The 20449-nt window shown below is 42.7% G+C and overlaps 2 protein-coding genes across 2 annotated transcripts; both read left to right on the forward strand.

Annotated features, from left to right (window-relative positions):
- Positions 1–72: 72 nt before the first annotated feature.
- On the forward strand, positions 73–15262 carry adss1 (adenylosuccinate synthase 1). Its single transcript, XM_063183669.1, has 13 exons — positions 73–343; positions 4717–4819; positions 5378–5440; positions 5601–5651; positions 6160–6226; positions 7029–7136; positions 7674–7755; positions 8435–8561; positions 9908–10062; positions 11644–11768; positions 13028–13125; positions 13831–13980; positions 14435–15262. Exons 1-13 carry the CDS (start codon positions 161–163, stop codon positions 14485–14487), a joined length of 1365 nt encoding a protein of 454 aa, XP_063039739.1. The 5' UTR covers positions 73–160; the 3' UTR covers positions 14488–15262.
- A 170-nt stretch (positions 15263–15432) lies between these two features.
- siva1 (SIVA1, apoptosis-inducing factor) lies at positions 15433–20277 on the forward strand. The gene is made up of 4 exons (XM_063183670.1): positions 15433–15687; positions 16468–16662; positions 17088–17253; positions 19651–20277. The coding sequence occupies exons 1-4, from the start codon at positions 15567–15569 to the stop codon at positions 19697–19699; spliced, it is 531 nt and encodes a 176-aa protein (XP_063039740.1). The 5' UTR covers positions 15433–15566; the 3' UTR covers positions 19700–20277.
- The last annotated feature ends 172 nt before the right edge of the window (positions 20278–20449 follow it).

Below are 20449 nucleotides of genomic sequence, written 5' to 3' on the forward strand. Positions count from 1 at the left end.
TTGCGCAACACCTTGACCAGTCAGGAGGACCCGCCACGCCCCCTCATCGGAGGTCCCCCTGTCGCGTAAACGTCAACCCAACCAGTTGCTGTCAAGACGGTCTGTACGCCCGTTGACCCCCACTGTCTGCTGCTGCTTCGGCGGACTAAAATCTACCAAGATGTCTGGCTGGTCAGTGAACGATCACAAGAATTACACGAATCCCACATCTGGACAGAAGCGGCCGCGAAGCGAACCAGGGAACAAAGTTACAGTGGTCCTCGGTGCACAGTGGGGAGATGAGGGCAAGGGGAAGGTGGTCGACCTTTTGGCGACGGAATCCGACATGGTTTGCAGGTGTCAGGTACTGTGCTCCATTTGCAAGGCTCTTGTGCTAAAGTAATGCTGTGTGTGGCACGAGTAATACGGTTCCTAGTTCTAGTTCAGTAAGTTCTTGCACCAATAGTTTTTATAGTAGGCTATAGTGGCCTGGCACAGTGAACTGGGGGACTGTTATAGCAGCACAAAACATACTGTATGCATGAGATCTTGTGCTGAGGAAAAGATGCATGACAGTCATACTTAACTCAGTGAGACACTACAAAGTTTCAAGGCAGCTCAAATCTAAAAGCATGTACAATATGGGCTGTATCAAAATAAAGTGCATGCACTATCTTCTTCACCATTTTCACCAACTGATATTTACTGAAAAGTCTGGCATGGGTTTTTGTCTAACACACACACACAACCTTAATTATCACATTACTCTGTCATGCTTGTGCACCAGTGAGTTATGCCGGACCATGAGATGTAGTACAACACACATGCGTGTGTGTTGTTTTTCTGAAATCTGCAGTTCGTGTCACTGCCCGTCATGGAAGCATGTGCAGCAAGTGTTTGTCCGTGTCCTCAGTAAATGTCAGTCTCAGACTTCAGCCCCTCCTCGCTGAGGCTGGGTCACATTCCCAGGCTGTCCTGACATGTGAGAAGGCCAAAATGCACCCCCCCCTCTCTCTCTCTCTTCACAGCCCCCTGCCCTCTCCCAGCTACCAGCCCCTTTGCCACAGTCTCCAGCTGCCCCCCCACTCCCCAAGGGGGGCAGAAGATGGACTTGACTAGTGTTTCTCAACAGGGGCTCTACAGCCCCCCATGGGGCGTTAGGGAGCCCTAGAGGGAGGCGTTGAGAGGAGGGGTGCTCAGTTGCCATTGGGGGGGGGGGGGGGGGGGCATTCGTCTATTTTATTTTTTAATACTATTAAGGGGGACATTGGCAAACTTGTGATGATCTCATGGGGGCGTTGGGAGGTTTATCAGGAGGTCAATAGGGTGTTTGTGCAAAAAAAAAAGGTTGAGAACCACTTGACTATACCACAGCCAAGACAAGTTAAAATAGCTACCTCCCTCTCCCTCCCCTCCTCCTCTCTCTCTCTCTCTCTCTCTCTCTCTCTCTCTCTCTCTCTTCTGCGATCTCCTTCTCCCTCTCCTGCAGCAGGGGTTCAGCACCGCTTGAGGGGGGTATAGCGTGTTCACTTTCTCCTCCTGGCATGCCACTCTTTGGCAAAAGGGCAAGCCTGTTTGGTACAGATGGCGTGCAGGGGCGAGAGAGTCAGAGAGAGAGAGAGAGAGAGAGAGAGTGAAGAGTGAGTGCTAGAGAGGGAGGGAGGGGGGGGTGAAGAGAGATGGAGAGAGGGAAGGAGAAAGAGAGAGAGAGAGAGAAAGATAGGGGAGGAGGAGGAGGGAGACAGGGTGTCCTAGTCGTTTGCAGCTGACACAGTGGCTAATGGTCAAGTGAAAGCCACAAGGCCTATAGGCTGACATTATGCCGTGGACATGAAGAAAGGCTAAATACGACGCAAAGGTCTAGTCTGTGCATTTTTAGCCCCTGAAGACACTACTCCTGTTATAAATTAGCATTTGCCAGAATGGCAATGACCAAGTCATAATGTATCACTTAAGGCCCTGTGCACTGCCATAGTAGTGTAGTACTATAGTAGTTAAGTTTTTTCAATGTCTATTATTGAAACGTCCAAGTGGCGGGACGGTGTCTGGTAAGGGGCTATGTAGTTTACTTCCAGAATCAATGCTGCCCATTCATAACTTTCTCTTTTCCTTAAATATTTACTAACACCTCCAATTTCACTTTTCCTTTTCACATATGAATAGGAAGATCCACCTATACATGTATTAAAATCACAATAAATAGGGCCTACTTGGAATTTGACAGTGGTGTTAAATATTCATGAAAACAATGACGTTTGTGAATGGACTGCTGCATACATTCTGGAATTACACTACTACAAATATTACAAACTCTACCTTTTAACCCGTTTAGATATGAATTTGCTGTTACCAGAATAGCAATGACCAAGACGTAGTGCATTTCTAAAGGCCCTGTGTTATGTCATAGTAGTGTAGTACTATGGTAGTTAACTTTTCATGGATTATTATAGCGTTCCACTGGTGGAATATTATGCAATATAGCAGTGGTGTTGTCTACTTTTTTGTGGTGGGTATACTGTATATTTGACCATTTTTTGAAGTGAGTATACTGTATATATTTGTGCTATTCAAAACAATGGATCAATCAATTTTAAGTGGGTATACTGAAATCCCTGAAATTTAGAAGTGGATATACTCCGTATACCCGCGTTCTACGTAGACTACACCACTGCAATATAGGCCCATATAGTATGGCATGCTGCGCACTGATTAGAATAGAAAAGGTTTCATCTGGGTTGCTCTGTTTCACAAACAGAGTCCATTCCAGTCCGGTCACACAAATAATAATAATAATAATAAAACATTTTATTTTTGAGCACCTTTCAAAATACCAAAGGACACTTTACAATCAAAACAAATACATAACAGTAGGGAAAGTACAACAAAGCTTCAGTGAATTAACAATAGGAGAGTAATTAAAATGCAAAAATAAAATAGAAATAAAAGTACAATAAAAATAAATGTTTTAAAATAAGAAAAATAAAATAAAATAAAATAAAAATGAGGGGAAAAAATAATAATATGTAAAATAAAAAATAAACTGATAATTAAAATAAAGTGGAAGTGCCTGTCAGTGAAGTTGGAAAGCAGATGTGAAAAGATGTGAAATAGTTATACTGGACCCAGAATGACCATTGGGTCAGTCCTCCTTCAGAATATTACAAAGACACAAGTATTTTCCACTGTCTCAACACAAACATATACTGTAGAATAGGAGACAATGGGTAGAATATGACATGTCATGTCATGTTTGCTGATAGTTTCAAGGGAGGGTGGGTCACCTGTGGAAGTCAATAAAGAAATTAAAATAAACACATAGATTTTATTTGTTACATGGCGCCTTGAAGAACACCCAAGGTCACCTTAGAAACAAGAAAAGTAAAACATGAAAATAAAACAAAATCAGAACATACATAGAGGAAGAAAAAATGAATTAAAGTCTTCAGCACCCTTTTTTCAATCTTGACTATGTATTCTGTGCTCTTCATTGAAATTTGTCTTAGTCATCACTTTTATCATTATCCCATGTTTGAACCTTAAGAAGACAGAGTGTAGGTAAATTGTCTGTCAATCATCTCAGCATGTCTGTCTCTTGGAATGTCCAAATAAATACCAACCACCAACCACTAAGACGAATTTCAATGAAGGGCACAGAATACATAGTCAAGATTGAAAAAAAGGGTGCTGAAGACTTTAATTTATTTTTTCTTTTCTTTTAGGTAAACTGATTTTATTTACAAAAAGTGCTCCCAACGCCTGTACCTACTGCGTAAGTTAAACAGCTTTGGGGTAAGCAGTGCGATACTTGAAATGGCATACAAGAGTTTAGTGGAAAGTGTTTTGTCTTTCAATATGATTATGTAGTATGGCAATCTAAACATTCAGGGGAGGACTAAACTAAACAGAGTAATTAAGATGGCTACAAAAATCATAGGAAACCACAGAGGAGCCTGGACTCTATGTACCAAGAGAATATGAGAAGGAAAGCACTGGGGATCTTTAGTGATCCGTCCCACCCCCTGCACTGTGAATTTGAGCCCTTACCCTCTGGGAGGCGCTTTAGAGTACCTAATGCCACTAAAAACTTATACAAGAAATAATTTGTCCCAAATGCAGTTAACATAATTAACAAGAGGGATTTATATCTTAGATGAGTCATTATGACTAGTAGGCTATTTTATGTGAGCATCTATTTAATGGAGTGGTATGGTTACCTATTTATCTACTTGCTATTCCTTGTAATATCTTATTTTATTTTCTTACATTGTTGGATCTCACCTATTCATTCATCCATTAACTGGAGTGGTTTCCTGGATTTCTCTTGTGTGGAATGGGGTGTCTGTCTTAAATGTGTAATGTCTTTGAATGTGTAATGTGTAACTGTATGTTTTTTACGATGGTGAAACTGAAGACAAGCATCAAATCAAATCAAAATCAAATTTCATTATGATGTTGATCCTGCACTTATTTTGATCATCCTACACTTCATGCCAGCTGTCATTCAGAGACGTTTAAAAACATTTCACTTCATTCCCTCAATTTTGAGGCTGTAACCGCATCTGCAACAGAGTCTGCACAACTTTTGAACCACAGAAATGAGATGAGAGAAGTCACGGCAGTGATGTTTTTAGCCTTCCAATTTCACGGTCAGATAATTGTCCACCTCCATTTTTTTTGTCTTCAAGAAACAACATCGCAATCATGTCAATGTCAATCTTGTGCTGTCCTCCATTTCAGGGTGGTAACAATGCCGGCCACACGGTTGTAGTGGACGGACAGTCGTATGACTTCCATCTCCTCCCCAGCGGAATCATTAACCCCAAATGCATTTCCGTCATTGGTAAGTAGAGCTGTAACGATTCACTCAATTCACGATTCAGTTTGTATCACGATTTATCACCTACGGTTCGATACACCCCACGATTTCATATTTGGCAACATTATAAAATACAATTAGGAATAAAAACTGATAGTAATTGGCAGAATAGGTTACAAGAGGTTACGAATAATTGTTGCTTAATTTTTTGCTTTTTGCGTATTTAATGCTGATGATTATTTGAATCTTGTAAGCGCTATCACTTCATATCATGTGGTTGTTTTCGGGACTGATGGATAAAAAAAACTTAAACACGATACTGCCTCCTTGTATCGCGATACAATATCGTGACTCTGTGTATCACGATTTCTTGGTTCGATACAATATTGTTACAGCCCTATTGGTAAGGGATGCCGTTTACTTGAGGAGCCTAACATCCTGCATACCGTACATTACAGAGATCCTTCCACAAGATCTGTGTGGTGCTAGGTGTGTATACCAATGATGTGTGTGTGTGTGTGTGTGTGTGTGTGTGTGTGTGTGTGTGTGTGTGTGTGTGTGTGTGTGTGTGTGTGTGTGTAGGTAATGGTGTGGTCATCCATCTACCTGGTTTGTTTGAAGAGGGGGACAAAAATGAGAAGAAAGGTGAGGAGAGCAGCACAGAAGATGTCGACCTGGGAAACAATAATTTGTCATCCAGGCTTTCCATGTTGCACCCATGCATGTTGCAGTCATATCCCTGTGTAAAATGTCTTTGAATGGTGTCCTTCTGCAAGTTACAGGTGTATTTCCTGTTTTTCAAAAGGTCTCAAAGGCTGGGAGAAGAGATTGGTGATCTCAGACCGTGCTCACATAGGTATGCCAAACTACTATCTGTCTGTATGTCCGTCTGTCTTTATCTCTCTCTCTCTCTCTCTTTCTGTCTCTGTCTCTCATCCATCCCTCCAATGTGTTATGCAAATAATTCTGTTGTTAATGTAAATGACTACGTCCGATTGTCCAAACATGGCAGATGTTTGGTGACATCTTTAAATTTTGGCAAAGGACGCGCTCAACTTCTTGGAAAAAAGTCTTTGGGTGTGCGATAAAATCTATCAACTTAAGGAAGAAAAATCCGCACTCACAAACTGCGTCTCATTATTTATTTATATAACCACCATGTCCAAAAAGCAAACGCATTTCGGCTATCAAGCCTTCATCACCACGCACTGATGAAGGCTTGATAGCCGAAACGCGTTTGCTTTTTGGACATGGTGGTAATATAAATAAATAATGAGACGCAGTTTGTGAGTACGGATTTTTCTTCCTTATGGTGACATCTTTACCCATCTGTGTCTTCATCGGGTGTGTTTCTTGTGCCTCAGTGTTTGACTTCCACCAGGAAGTGGACGGGATGCTGGAGGCACAGAGACAAGCACAGGAGGGCAAGAGGTCAGCAGAGAACATGGAAAACACACACACACACACACACACACACACACACACACACACACACACACACACACACACACACACACACACACACACACACACACACACACACACGCTCACACGCTCACACGCTCTCTCTCTCTCTCTCTCTCTCTCTCTCTCTCTCTCTCTCTCTCTCTCTCTCTCTCTTTCACTCACACACACACACACACACACACACACACACACACACACACACACACACACACACACACACACACACACACACACACACACACACACACACACACACACACACAGGACCCTGTTATCAGAAATGGCAGTTTAGTATTACTGTTACTCAATTTTTCAAAAGTTTCCCAAAAGTTTTACATCACAACGTTTTTCAAAGTTTTTCAAGTTCAAGTAGAAACATTTATGTTCTTCCCAGAAAGTTAAAAGTCACTCTGCTTCCAAACGTAGTAAAATCCAGCGGTTGGGTTACAGTTGCCCAGACAGCTGTGTTACTCTAACCGGTGGTGGTAAGTAATGGTGACGAATAACACCTCTTCTTGGTGGCACTAAAATTACCCACCGTTCTTAGAGTGCATAGATAACACACATGCTACTGCCACACACACACACACACACACACACACACACACACACACACACACACACACACACACACACACACACACACACACACACACACACACACACACACACACACACAGAAAGATATGCATACGTACACAGAGACAAAAACATACACATGCTAATGTAACAGCATTATAAAATGTAATAACAAACTCTTTTACAGCATTGGTACCACAAAAAAAGGAATCGGACCCACATACACGAGCAAGGCATCCCGTATTGGACTTCGCGTCTGTGACCTTTTATCTGACTTCAAAGAGTTTTCTGTGAGGTGAGACCATTTTTGTGTATTTTTTTTCACACTTTTTTTGATGTAATGAAATGAATATTCATGAAATGGCATTTGATGTCTTAATACTGTAACTGTCTTAAGTAGGGATGGGATATCGGTATCAGTGTACCGGTATCGAGTTCAGATATCAACATAATTCAGAGATCGGATCGGATCGGAATTTTCCCAAAGTATCAGAATTTTCCTGATACTGACATTGAGTCAAGTGTAATGTTAATTTGAAATCAGGATGGGATTGTTACTTTTTTACTTGTTACTTTGTATTAATTAATTGGTTTCCTGTTCTTCTGACTTCCTTTTCTGACCTAATAGTCTACTTGGGCCTACCTCAAGTTGAAACCCATGCATGTATGTGATTTTGGTATAGGATTGGAGTAGTATCGGTATCAGCAGATATCCAAATTTAGAAATCGGATCGGAAGTGAAAAAATGTGTATCGGTGCATCCCTAGTCTTAAGACATGAGGCTGAAAAGTTGTGCAATGCATTTAAGTATATCACGATTTGTTGTCCTCAGGTTCAAGAACCTTGTACAGCAGTATCAGTCCATGTATCCCGGTCTTAAAGTCGACACTGAGGGCCAGTTGAAGAAGCTGAAGGTTTGTGAAGTTGTGCGTTAATAATTGGGGACTTGATGAATAAGTGATTTTGTACGCAGTACAACAGTACCTCAGCAGAGATCTGAGAAGTGGCTACTTCAACTCAACTTCTGGCTAGAGGTCAAAGTGTCTTTGAGCAAGGCAATGAAATCCCATATTGTAAAGTGCCTTGTTATTGTGATATGTGACTTATTGCAAGTGCAGTTTGTTGAGAGATCCTTAAAATATGTATACAGCAGGGCTTGGCATTAACTTTTTCGCTTGCTGGCCATTATGATTATGATTATGTTTGATATTGTTTCTTTTTTTTTTCATTATCATGACGTTGTACATCAAACCTCAGAAGTTGAGGTGCTAAAGCAAGAAGATGAGTGCACGCTATTTAAATGGAAATAAATCATACAATAATGACTAACTGAGCTTTTCCTTGAACATCTACAAACATATGATACAGGGGGCAAAGTGCAGAATATAGGCTATTCTGATATGTCATCATACCATAGAATAAGCTAACTGCCAAATTGGCTAGTGACACTGAAGTTATTAGCAGCCACAGTCAAGTTTTACCAGCATTTGGCCGGTTGGCAGGTGCCAGTGAAAAGCCCTGGTATATAGTGTGTTTACCTGTCTATTTATAATGTGCCTCTGACAGTATCTGGTGTTGTTGTGATGGTCGTAGGAGTATGCTGAGAAACTGAGGCCTATGGTGAGAGATGGTGTCCACTTCATGTACGAGGCACTTCATGGACCAGCAAAGAAGATCCTTGCTGAAGGCGCCAACGCAGCCCTGCTTGATATCGACTTTGGTAAGAACGGTTTTATAATCGTTATCGTTAGATACACCCCCTTTGGATTTCATTTATCCCATAATGTTTACACAATCACTGCCTCGGTGGCCCACCTACAATGTTCTTGACCAACCGCAGCTGCATTTGAAGCAAAAAGGAAGTTGCGTGCGCACATCCAAAAACGTATCATTGTCATTCAGTAGTCTACGTTTACATGATGTTTTTAATTCTGAATTAATAATTCAAAATTAAATAGTTCCATCGAGTTTACTTTTATCTTTCCTTTAATTCTGAATTAAGAGGTTTTTACATGACGTTTTCAAAGTGGAATTAATCTTTATTCAGAATTAAATGGAGTGAATTCCAAATTAAATATCTCATGTTAACATAGCCAATGGCTTTATTATTTTTCCGTTTTTTTTTATAATCATCATCATTATCAACCTCCTCCTCCTCTGAAACATATGGCAGTCAGTAAGAAAAAATAGGCCCATAGTTCTGACATGTGCTACTGACAAAAAATCTCTCTGAAGTGGGACATGTGCATCTGATATTCTGCATAATTTAAATACATTTAGTATGTTTGTCAGTTGAAAACAGTAGACAAATTTATGAAGTAGAACATTTATTTTAAAAAACTATGCTCTATTTATAAAAAGCTACATACCGGTAGGGATCCCAGGTGTTATATGAAGATACAAATACACAAATGAGGTCCTGTGTCCAAAAAAACTGAGTGTTGCTTTAAGGCAAGCCATACTAATAAACCTAACCATGCACACTATGTTCACTATGTACTGCATGTACTACACTCTGCGCTAAGACATCAAACGAAACCGTTAACTTGGGGTTAATGTAAGGTCATCCTGGGATTAGATTTACAAGACCAGTTGATCCATGGCTATGGGTGTAAGGCTGGTTACTCACTCTTTAAACATTCACATTTTTTTCAGATGTGCACAATACATCTTTTAGACTTTTATTGACAGGATAGTGAAGAGCTGACTGGAGGAGAGTGGGAGAGAGTTTGGGTAAGGCATGGAAACGGCCTACAGCCCAGGTCGCACCCGAAACCGGGTCCCCCTGGGCAGTTTTCCCTGTCATGGTACTGTGCAGTGCACAAACGCATGGCACCTCCAGATGTGTGCACATCTTTATGGTCCCGCCTCCATGTTGGTCATGTCCACTGTCCATTGGTCAGTCAGTCTGTCTGTTTGTTGGAAACACAAGAGGTTGACAATAAACAATATGAGCCTTTCAACCAAAACATTTACCAGAGAAAACCATTGGCAGATGTTGCCAGTGCATCCGTGCTGAAGAACCTGTGCCATACGTTGTCCACTGAATACTTTGCCCTGTTTCAGGTACCTATCCTTTTGTCACATCATCAAACTGCACCGTGGGTGGTGTGTGCACTGGACTTGGCATCCCTCCAGCAAACATCGGAGATGTTTACGGTGTCTCCAAGGCCTACACCACCAGAGTTGGCATTGGTGCTTTCCCAACAGAGCAGCTCAATGTAAGTGCTCAACCGACATTTTTTTTTCTAATTCCATAACATTGAGAAATTCTTTTCTCGATTCTGATTCTGGTGATGTATGTTATTCTGATGTTGCTGTTGATTTTGAACCGCATTCCGGTTCCTGATGTCTTCTCTCTGTATCTGCTAAACTTCCTGTTTGACAATTGCAGCAAACTTCTGTGTGTATAAAATGTCAAAATGTGGTCTTCAATCCAAGGCATCAAAGCATGTGCTCGTGCAATAAATGTATAACATTCTGCTTTCCAAAGCATCTTCAGTTTGCCCAGTTTTGATGGGAACATAAATGTATTCCTTCTGTGATCTGCAACAAGTGAAATTCCATAGAGTTATGAAGTGAATTGAGAGTGTGACTGCCTACAGTGGCCTATGCACCTGTTAAGGAACATCATCATAAACCTTTTAACTGCTACTTCGATGCATGCTAAAGATATATGACTTCTTATAACGTAATGAAGGCAGCGACGCAACAGGTAGGTATCGACTGTACCTGTAACTTTCCCATTTCGGACGCCATAAGCATGTATGACGGATTCCTGTTCAGTTGTTACTAAGTGTGGTGACAAACTCACTGTGATTGTCATGTTCAGTTTGACATGAACGTCACGGGTCTCCTGTTGCACACAGTGCACTATATGACCTTTACACATGGATTAACCCACAGGACCAGCTGTCAGAATGTGTGTGTGTGTGTGTGTGTGTGTGTGTGTGTGTGTGTGTGTGTGTGTGTGTGTGTGTGTGTGTGTGTGTGTGTGTGTGTGTGTGTGTGTGTGTGTGTGTGTGTGTGCGCGCGCGCGCGCGCGTGTGTGTGTGCGCGCGCGCGCGTGTGTGTGTGTGTGTGTGTGTGTGTGTGTGTGTGTGTGTGTGTGTGTGTGTGTGTGTGTGTGTGTGTGTGTGTGTGTGCGCCCCCGAGCACAGGGCCGCTGACAGATTTGGCCTGGCCCAAGACAAAATCATTTGAAAGGGCCCACCTTCCAATACATACAATGCAATTAGAACCCAATTCTGGGGTACTTCTGTGTCCCTGGGCCCAGGACAACTGACCCCTTTGTCCCCCTGCCTCAGCTTGCCTGTGCATGCACATGTCGTGTGTGTGAGTGTGTGTGTGAGTGTGTGTGTATGTGCGTGTGTGTGTTTGTGAGTGGAACTGTTTAAAAAACCTGATAGCTCCAGTGAGCGACAGTCACATGGTCTGGCGATAAATTTAGGGCCGGTTCTAGGGTCACCGCTAGATTTTAAGGCCGGGTCAGAGATTGGGTTACTGGTACATGCCCCCCTTGCAGGACATATAGACTCCATGCAATAATGCAAGCTGGACAAGAACATAATCTTTTTTGAATAAACGTTATTTTTCTATTTTTTTACCCTGAGTCCAATGGCCTCTACTGGAAGGACACTGAAGCACTCTATAACTGAATATATAAGAACTTCAAAATGCTCTATAAGCTGTCGAATTATAAATCGACTGCTTCGACAGATGCATCATGTCGTGGATTGCTTTTGATGCAGAAGTTGAATTGGTTTAAATGATCTGTTATGTTGTATGTTTCTCCTTACCAGCCAATTGGAGAGCTGCTGCAGACGCGAGGTCACGAAGTGGGCGTGACCACTGGAAGGAAGAGGCGCTGTGGTTGGCTGGACCTGGTGATCCTCAGATATGCCCACATGATCAACGGCTTCTCAGCGTGAGTGTGTAATATGACAACTTGTTTTGGTTTTGTTAGAACATGCTGTCCCGTTCAAGGCGAACAATAAAAGCAATGGTAGAAACGATCTGTCAGTGACATCAATCCTGAAATTGCAAATGCTGTTTTGTACACGATCCCTTGGTAACTGGTAACTGCACCTGATGCTCTTGGCAACTGCTTCCATCAGGGCAGCTGACCGCTTTGGCTGGGCCCAGGACAAAGTCATCTGAAAGGGGCCCCCACACAATACATTTCATGTGATGAGGACCCAATTATGGGCCCCCCATTTCCCTGGGCCCGGGACAGGTGACCCCCCTTGTTGGCTTCTGTGGCTCCCATGGTCACTGGGTTCGTTCGTGATGAAGCAGTCATGCTTTTGCTAGGAAGAACGCATGCACACTTTGCCATTTTGCTGCCTTCTGGTAAGAATTTTCTAACCAGAATGCATCAAACTGGCGAAGTGTGCATGCGCTCTGCCTAGCAGAATGAACCCATTGTTGTAGTTGCACAAATGGCAGCTTGTCTACGGTTGGAGTTAAATTGGTCAATGAAAGTTGACAAGAAAAGAATCACACATGATGCTCATGAATGAAAAGGGCTGCTGGAAATGATTCTCCCTTCTGTAAAACCTTAGTGGTTTTCCTGCTGCATTTGCAGAGAAGGTAGAGAATTCAGCCTTCAATTTTTATTGGATGGAGAGAATCTTGGAGACCTCCAAAATCTAACACTTCTCTCGTGCCGTTCTCCTTGCAGTATTGAAATTGATCAATGAAACAAGAAAAGAAGCACACTTGCTCATGAATGAAAAGAGCTAATAATGGAAATTGTTTCTCCCTTCTCTCGTGCTGTTCGTGCATTTGCAGAGAAGGCAGAGAATTCAGCCTTCATTTTTTTTTATTGGAGAAGAGACTCATGGAGACCTCCAAAATCTAACACTTCTCTTGTGCCGTTCTCCTTGCAGTATTGCCCTCACTAAGCTAATAATGTAAATTGTTTCTCCCTTCTCTCGTGCCTTTCTCCTTGCAGTAGAGCTAATAATGTAAATTGTTTCTCCCTTCTGTCGTGCCGTTCTCCTTGCAGTATTGCAATGGTTTCTCCCTTCTGTCGTGCCGTTCTCCTTGCAGTATTGAATCTTAATCTAACACTTCTCTGGTGCCGTTCTCCTTGCAGTATTGCCCTCTAACACTTCTCTCGCGCCGTTCTCCTTGCAGTATTGCCCTCTAACACTTCTCTCGTGCCTTATGTTCTCCTTGCAGTATTGCCCTCACTAAACTGGACATTCTGGACGTCCTGGATGAGATCAAAGTGGGTGTGGCCTACAAGCTCAATGGAAAGAGGATCCACCACTTCCCATGTAATTACAATTATAATGTGGACAATGTTCGTCTAATTTTATTCGCCAATTGTATTTATACTTCTGTTTTGTGTACCCCCTAATCAAAATTCATATAATCATCATGCCATGAGTACCCCCTCAGTCATGCCCGATATCTCTTCCTCCTGCCCCATGTGACTATGCTCCACACATTTGTATATTTTTCCACATACCCCCTAACATGTACCCAAGTACCTTTAGTGATACACGTACTCCTTGGAACCGCTGGTCTAGTACACTGTCGAGGGCAGTGATGTTAAGTGAAGTTGCAAGCCTGACTTTGTTAATTATCCAATCAAATAATTCAATACACTTTAATTCTTCAGTGTGAGGTACTATACTTATTTGTTACACACACATTTTGAAGTTTAGTTGTGCTGTGTAGTTGTAGTGAAGTGGGGGCAGTCTTTAGATCCGAGGGTTGCGGGTTTGAATCCCACCCTTACCTCTCCTTACGCCTCCATCCATGACTGCAGTGCCCTTGAGCAAGGCACGTAACCTGACATTGCTCTAGGGACTGTAACCGATACCCTGTAAAATAAGCGTAAGCTTCGGATAAAAGTGTCAACTAAGTGTATATGTAGTACTGTTTTAGATACAGTGTAGATGTGTCGATGGAGAGGGCCAACTCAACTACCCTCACAGTAAACTCATTAGATTGTTATTTCCACTTTCTGTCTGTAGCAAACATGGACGTTTTGAACAAAGTGGAGGTAGAGTATGAGACCTTCCCTGGATGGAAGACAGACACCTCTGCTGCTAGGAAATGGACTGACCTCCCTCAAAAGGCCCAGAACTACATCCGCTTCGTGGAAAACCAGATCAGTGTCCCCAGTAAGTCAAACCGACCACACCTCAAAAGCTGAAGTCATGGCGCATGAGTAAACATGAATTGCCTCTATTAACATTGTTTAATTAACCAAGATAGACGATAAGTGTCAAGAAAGGCTAAAAAAAAGCTAGCTTGGCAAGACAGACACACATGACAACAACATGACATGAATGAATAGAATAATTTGGCATTGCACCATTGATGAAGCTGAAGGTTGAGGGTGGAGCAAATCTTGATTGTGACTGAATGACACTGACATTTCATGGGCCAACAACTATTTTCCTCTATGTTTATGATGCTTGACCAACCTGTGAGTCAAAATATTTTCTGCTGCATTAGAGTTAGTCTAGTTTATAGGCTTAAAAATGCAAAGGAGCACAACATTGAAGTTATCTGTGTCTGTTTTTTCTTGATCATGGACGACATATCTTTTTTTTTTACCCCTCTCTCCAACAGTTAAGTGGGTGGGTGTCGGCCCAGCCAGGGAGTGCATGATCCAGCTGTTCTAGAGTGCCTCCACCTCATCCCGAAGTTCTGGAACACCTCAGCACTATCTTCCATCTCAAGTTCTTCAGCTCGTCACTGCTCTCTCCTATTCAAACCAGATGGACTTAAGCTTTACACACAACACCCCAATATACTGTACGTCACTGGCTGTCCTTTCACCCTGAACACCTCATATTAGAATGAGAAATATGGAATAATTATGGAACATTAAATTTGTTAAACCAATGACTGTAGAATACATATGGACACCAAACGTTCTATTCTATTCTGCCGCCTCCACCCCTTGCTTCACAATACAACGTTTGGTGTCAATTTATATACAGTTATTTGGTTCAACCATTGATAACAAAATCTTTCAGGTTAATACAGAGGGCAATGTTTTTCCCTCTAGTTAACAACAACGTGAAGTTGTTGTGGAACCAGTTTCTTTGTCAATCCACTTGCTTGTTTGCACTATATGTATGGGATTATGGCAGTTGGTCATGTGACTGGAAAAAAGTGTTGCGGTTTCCATTGAGGTGTCGAGTCGAATTTGATGATGAGGCATTATCTTGACATTAAAGGGTCAAAGCAAGAAGCATCTCTGGTACCCTTTCGTGCTACTGAGTATTTGTGTGGGGACATAGGCCTATGGTTTTACATTTGGGGGGAATACTAAATTGGACCGTTTCCTTTCTACATGCATGCTTTATGTTTAACAGTGATGTTTTATGCTGTTGATTTGTACTGTTGTTACTTGAATAAGGAATTATGGCTTTGCAATAAATTTTAACTCCACCTAGAGTGTTACTTGTGTTGTGCTGCAGATACAAACACAACCACAGGAGGGACATGTTCTCTTTTTTCCCTGAAGTTTCACTCCAAACCAGTAGGTGGCGGCCACTCACTTCAAAGAGACCGAAGAGGATACACTGCGGCATGTGATAAATAGCGCGCGTTTGCCAGGTTCCATATTTGAAGAAGGGTCTGGTCGATTCCCGCGAAACCCTCTGTTTGTGGCACATTTTGCCAGGGATTTGAAGAAATTATTTGTGGCTTTACGGGCCGACAACTGCAAAAACCTTACCCACGCTTTATAGATATGCCTAAGAGGTCCTGTCCATTTGCGGAGACATTCTCCTCGCAGTATAAAATCCATGTAGGTCAGAAGGAACTGAGTAGCCACGGAGTGTTTGGAAACAAGTACCGTCAAGAAATATATGGTAAGACGTTCACAGTTACTTCTGTGATCCTTTGTGTGTTTGTACATGGTGAAATACATGTTAATTTGACGTTCTGTTATTTGATGAACAAATTCCACTCCAATCGTAACATTGTAGCAGCAGCTAGGCCTAGACCTAGCCAAAGATGTGTCCAGTGTTTTCCCGGGAACGTTACAGGAAGAGTAGAAGACGCATTGAAACTTTGTAACACATTAGCCAAAGCCCGGTGGGGTAGCTCTGCTTTTGTTGTCAAAGTTCACCCAAGGATACTTTGTTCGGAGTCGGACATATACGATCCTTTCACTGTCCTGCTAGTTTGAGTTATTGTTGATTAGATGTGCCAATCTAATTAATCGGTGGTAATTACCGTGATGCTAACATGTGATGGAGGATTAGAAGTAGAACCACAGCCGGTATAATGGGGCTTAATAGCAAGCGGCAGGGCTGTTTTATAAGGGTTGTGCTATAACTACCGTTTGTTTATCTTGAGCGACAGGCCATGCAGTCAACACGGAAGTGAAACATGCAGTCGCAGTGCTAAGCGGGTTCTAATGGCTTTAAACGTTCAACTGTCTCTTCATCCTGTGGTGTATTGCGTACTGGTAGTAGTCTTGAGTCTGAAGTCATGTGTTGGCAAGAAAGATGAATATAACTTTCGTCACCAAGCTAATCGCGCAAGGAAGAGCAGCGTTGCATATTCTGCCATCTCTTGTGTGCCCCTGAGAAACGCCCCGGCCCGGTTTTATATCTCGTTTTCTCTCTGTCATTTTGTCCCATCAGAGAAAACCAAGAATTTACTTTTCAATGGGACGAAAGCTGTTATGGGAACACTGTGGAAAGTGGACGGGGACGAAAAGGCTTGCAATGGCCATGCATTAGAAGAGAACCCGACGCCAAACGGCAACCATGCGCTGCTAAAAGGACAAACTGTGATTTCGTTCGACGGCAAGCTGAAAAGGACATCTGCTGCATCAGGTAATCCATATCAATATTGGGCAGTGTACAAAAAAATCTGAATTCATCCAGTAGCCCTATCCTCAACGATAATTGCATAATCTATTCACTTCCAAGAAATGCATGACTAAAGAAATGACTCAACTCAGCAGCACAGGCCTACATAACCATCCCTAATGGGAACTCCCTTCGCACGCGCCTGTTTTTGAAAAGCCGATAACGCACCGTCTGATCTGTCACTGTCTTCCCGTTGACTGTCGGGATTTGGCCTATTGAACATTTCCCGAATTGTGGCTTAGAAAATGTGGGCATTTTCCCACATTCTGCCGAGCGCACCCTCTGATTTTCTTCAGAATCAAATTCTAATTGAGGACTTTCCTCTTGCCATGTAATGCCCTGCTGTGCCATTTCTGATCCTGTGTGTCTGGTGCGGTGCGTCCATCCAGGTGTTCCCTCAGGTGGTGCGTGTGCCCCTACTGGCTGCGGTGTGTGCCAGAAGGCCAGTCCGTCCAAGATGCGCTGCTCGCAGTGTGAGCGCTCAGTCTGCCCTTCCTGCACCCAGCCCTGCATCAGCTGCTCCAGCCAATGCTGCACATTCTGCATCACTACGGAGTAAGTATGGCCACACACACACCCACCCACACACACACACACACACACACACACACACACACACACACCCACCCACACACACCTTGAGCTTCAGAAAAGCCACCCTGCAGTGGATGCAAGAGTTGAGTAGTGAAGGTCAGTTTGTAGTTCATTTTAGGTGACTCACCAGTTGTGCAAATAAAAAAGTATTTGGGCCTTTCACACGCTGTCAGACTCCTTCGATTCAATGCATTGGATGCAGGTATTAATTGCATCCAATTGTGTAGACGTGCACTTACTCATTTTCTGTCTGAAACGGCTTGTACTGGTTTTGCTCCAAAGCGTAACTCAGGCACGGCGCCAGAAAATCAGCGTTGGGTGGGCCAGAACATTTTTGGGTGGCACTTCATTAGGCCTATAACAAAACGTCTGATTTTTACTCGAATATATATGCGCGTATATTCAGTGTTTCCTCATTGTAAAGATTCTCGGATGAAGTTACGGCCGCGGGGGTAGGGTAGCCCATTCATTAATTTCCTCCCTCACAGTCTCGTCGCATTGCCCCATCACCAAATGTTTTATTGCCCCCAAACCCCACATTTCTTTTGCAAACATGCATATATGAAGATGACAATGATTAATGATCCACGCTGTGTTAATTATGTCACTGGAGTTGCTTTAAAATACGGGTGAGACACACGGCACTTCTCCAGTGCTTGCGCCATATTATTATTAGGCCTATTATAATTCTTAAAATTCGCATTAGGCTACCGCTTGACACTTCCATAAACAACGCGGAAGAAACTTAAGATAAATTGAGTGATATCACATACAAAACAATGCGTGGGGAGTAAAGCGCACGTCTGCTAAGAGAAGAGAGGTCAGGAGAAAGTTTGGAGCAGTGCTTTGTGAAGAGGGAGGTCTCGGAGCGCGGAGTGGCTCCCGTGCGAAGAAAGAAGAGAGGCGGGTGGGGCGCATGTTGCGAACAGGGCTATGCTGGGTCAGGGGCTGCCTGTGATAGCCTATCCCAAGCACCCGACTTATGTAGGCTATGCATGCAAGAGGATGTCATTTCAACCGCAACAATGCGACGATCAGAGCACACAATCACACGTTGAACCACTCAAACACAGCCTACGCACGCACACAACTGTTGCAACTTGCGGCACATTAGTTATATTCCATAACCAGACACAGTTTAGCCACAGTCCATGAAGGCTGCTACCAAGCGAACCTTGACAAATCTGAACTCTGTTTCGACAATTAAGCCATGGACATATGCTGTTGGTTTAGTCCTCTGGAGAAGAAAGAAAACCTATATGTGTGGTGGGATAGCCTATCCATGGCCACAGTAAAATGCAACCCATGAAGACAATATTAAAATATCAGCTTCACAACGGCAATAACATAGGCTAGTTAAGATGCTGTTTATAGCTAACCACAGTCAGATCAACAACTTAGCATGTCAAACGTGCACCTTATGTGATCACGACGAGGGTCAAACGTATTGCCGACAGACGAGGACAGCCGTCCATGAATATAAAGCCAGTAGAAACTCATAATAGCCTACATAGGCTAGTCCTAGTTTGTAATCAAAGTAAATTGTTCCTTTACAACAAGTTGCCGCGGCGGGCATGAGGAATTAGCTTTCCTACCAGTCTCGGCAGCTATCCATTCAATGATTTCTCGTTAGTCCAGATGCGCATATCACTCCTTGATGTTTCAAGTTTGCAACTGCTTTTAAAGACATTGACTTCAGTGATTTTATTTTCTGTCATCAGTGACGCCAGGCCTATTCTATGTAGCCTACGTGGGGCAACTAGACTGGCATGTTCGAGTGCATGTCTGGCTCTCTAGCATTATGCTATAGAATCTGACATGAGTCATGACATTGTATCAATTTTTTCGGGGTGAGCGCGCTACGTAGCAGCAGAAAGTAGCCAACATAGCCATAGGCTGCGGGGACGGATTGATGGTTCATGTCAGGAGCATCAAAAGCAAAACAAAAAAAACCTTTTTATTTCCTCTTCAGTTTCTCAGTTTTTTCGTACACTAGTAGAATATATAAAACATATTGAATATATTGTTTTCCTTCAGTGAAAGATTTTAGGTTCTGAACAAAAAAATGGGCGGACCCAGGACCAAAATGGGTGGGCCCAGGTCCACCCTGGCCCACCCATAACGCCGTGCCAGGCGTAACTTATGACGCCACAGCAAGACGCTTATATTGTAGTGTCAGGTGCACGAAACGGTTTGTATTCAGGTTGGTCAGAAGGGGGCACTGTTGGGTTCTTTATAGCAAAAGTTATGAAATCTCAGCCTTGTGCTGTTTTTTTTTTCCTCCCCCTGTTGTGTAAGGCACAGTTATGCCTTGCCTGACTGCTGTATTCTGAATCACTACCCATTTTCTTTCCACAGCTACTCTGACCGCTATGACAAGGCCTTCTGCAGTGGGTGCATGTCGTAACTTCCAACTGGAACAGAAGTACGAAGCACCGCTAAACTTTAAAGGACGATGGAATATGCTTGAACTCCTAAAACTGTAAAGATGCATTATAATCAAGTATGAACTGACTGTATTTTTTATGTATGCATGTTTACTTTTTTTTATAACTGCAATAATTCTGTATGGACGTGTACATTTGTCTATTCTGTGGTGTGAAGTGTTTATAAGTTGTGACTGTGTTGTCTGCAAAGTATGCATCCATTGTGGAAGTCGTCCAGAGTCATTTTGTTGCAAGGGAGACTGAAAAATCAACCATAAATGTTTTTTATAGTGTCATCTATTGGGACAACTATCATCCGTTAGTACTGCTAGAGAGAGAAACGTTATACCTCTGAACTTCATCCAAGGCTGAGTTTTATTTCCTTGTTTGCAAGAGTAGTGCCTTGTGTGTAAGATGTTTCTGTTTCCTGTGGACTTTCAGTGACTCATGAAGTGTGCGTGTGTGAGAGAATGCTTGCAGGGCAAGATGATAAATTCTTGAATAATTGGTGTGCCAAAATTTTATATACATGTTCAATAAATTCTTTTTATCAACTTCATGTATGTTGTCTGCTGCTTCTGTATTATCAGACACTCGATGGGTCCTCAAGTTTCATGTGGATGGCAAGGCTAGGGAAGCTGTACACTCTGTGAACCAGTGTAATTGGCATACAGTATTTGTGACCAGCCACAGAAAGACCGACTGCATGCAGTTCGTTATATATTAAGAGA

Source organism: Engraulis encrasicolus, chromosome 19 (genome assembly GCF_034702125.1).
Source record: "Engraulis encrasicolus isolate BLACKSEA-1 chromosome 19, IST_EnEncr_1.0, whole genome shotgun sequence".
In the NCBI taxonomy this organism is placed as follows: Eukaryota; Metazoa; Chordata; class Actinopteri; order Clupeiformes; family Engraulidae; genus Engraulis; species Engraulis encrasicolus.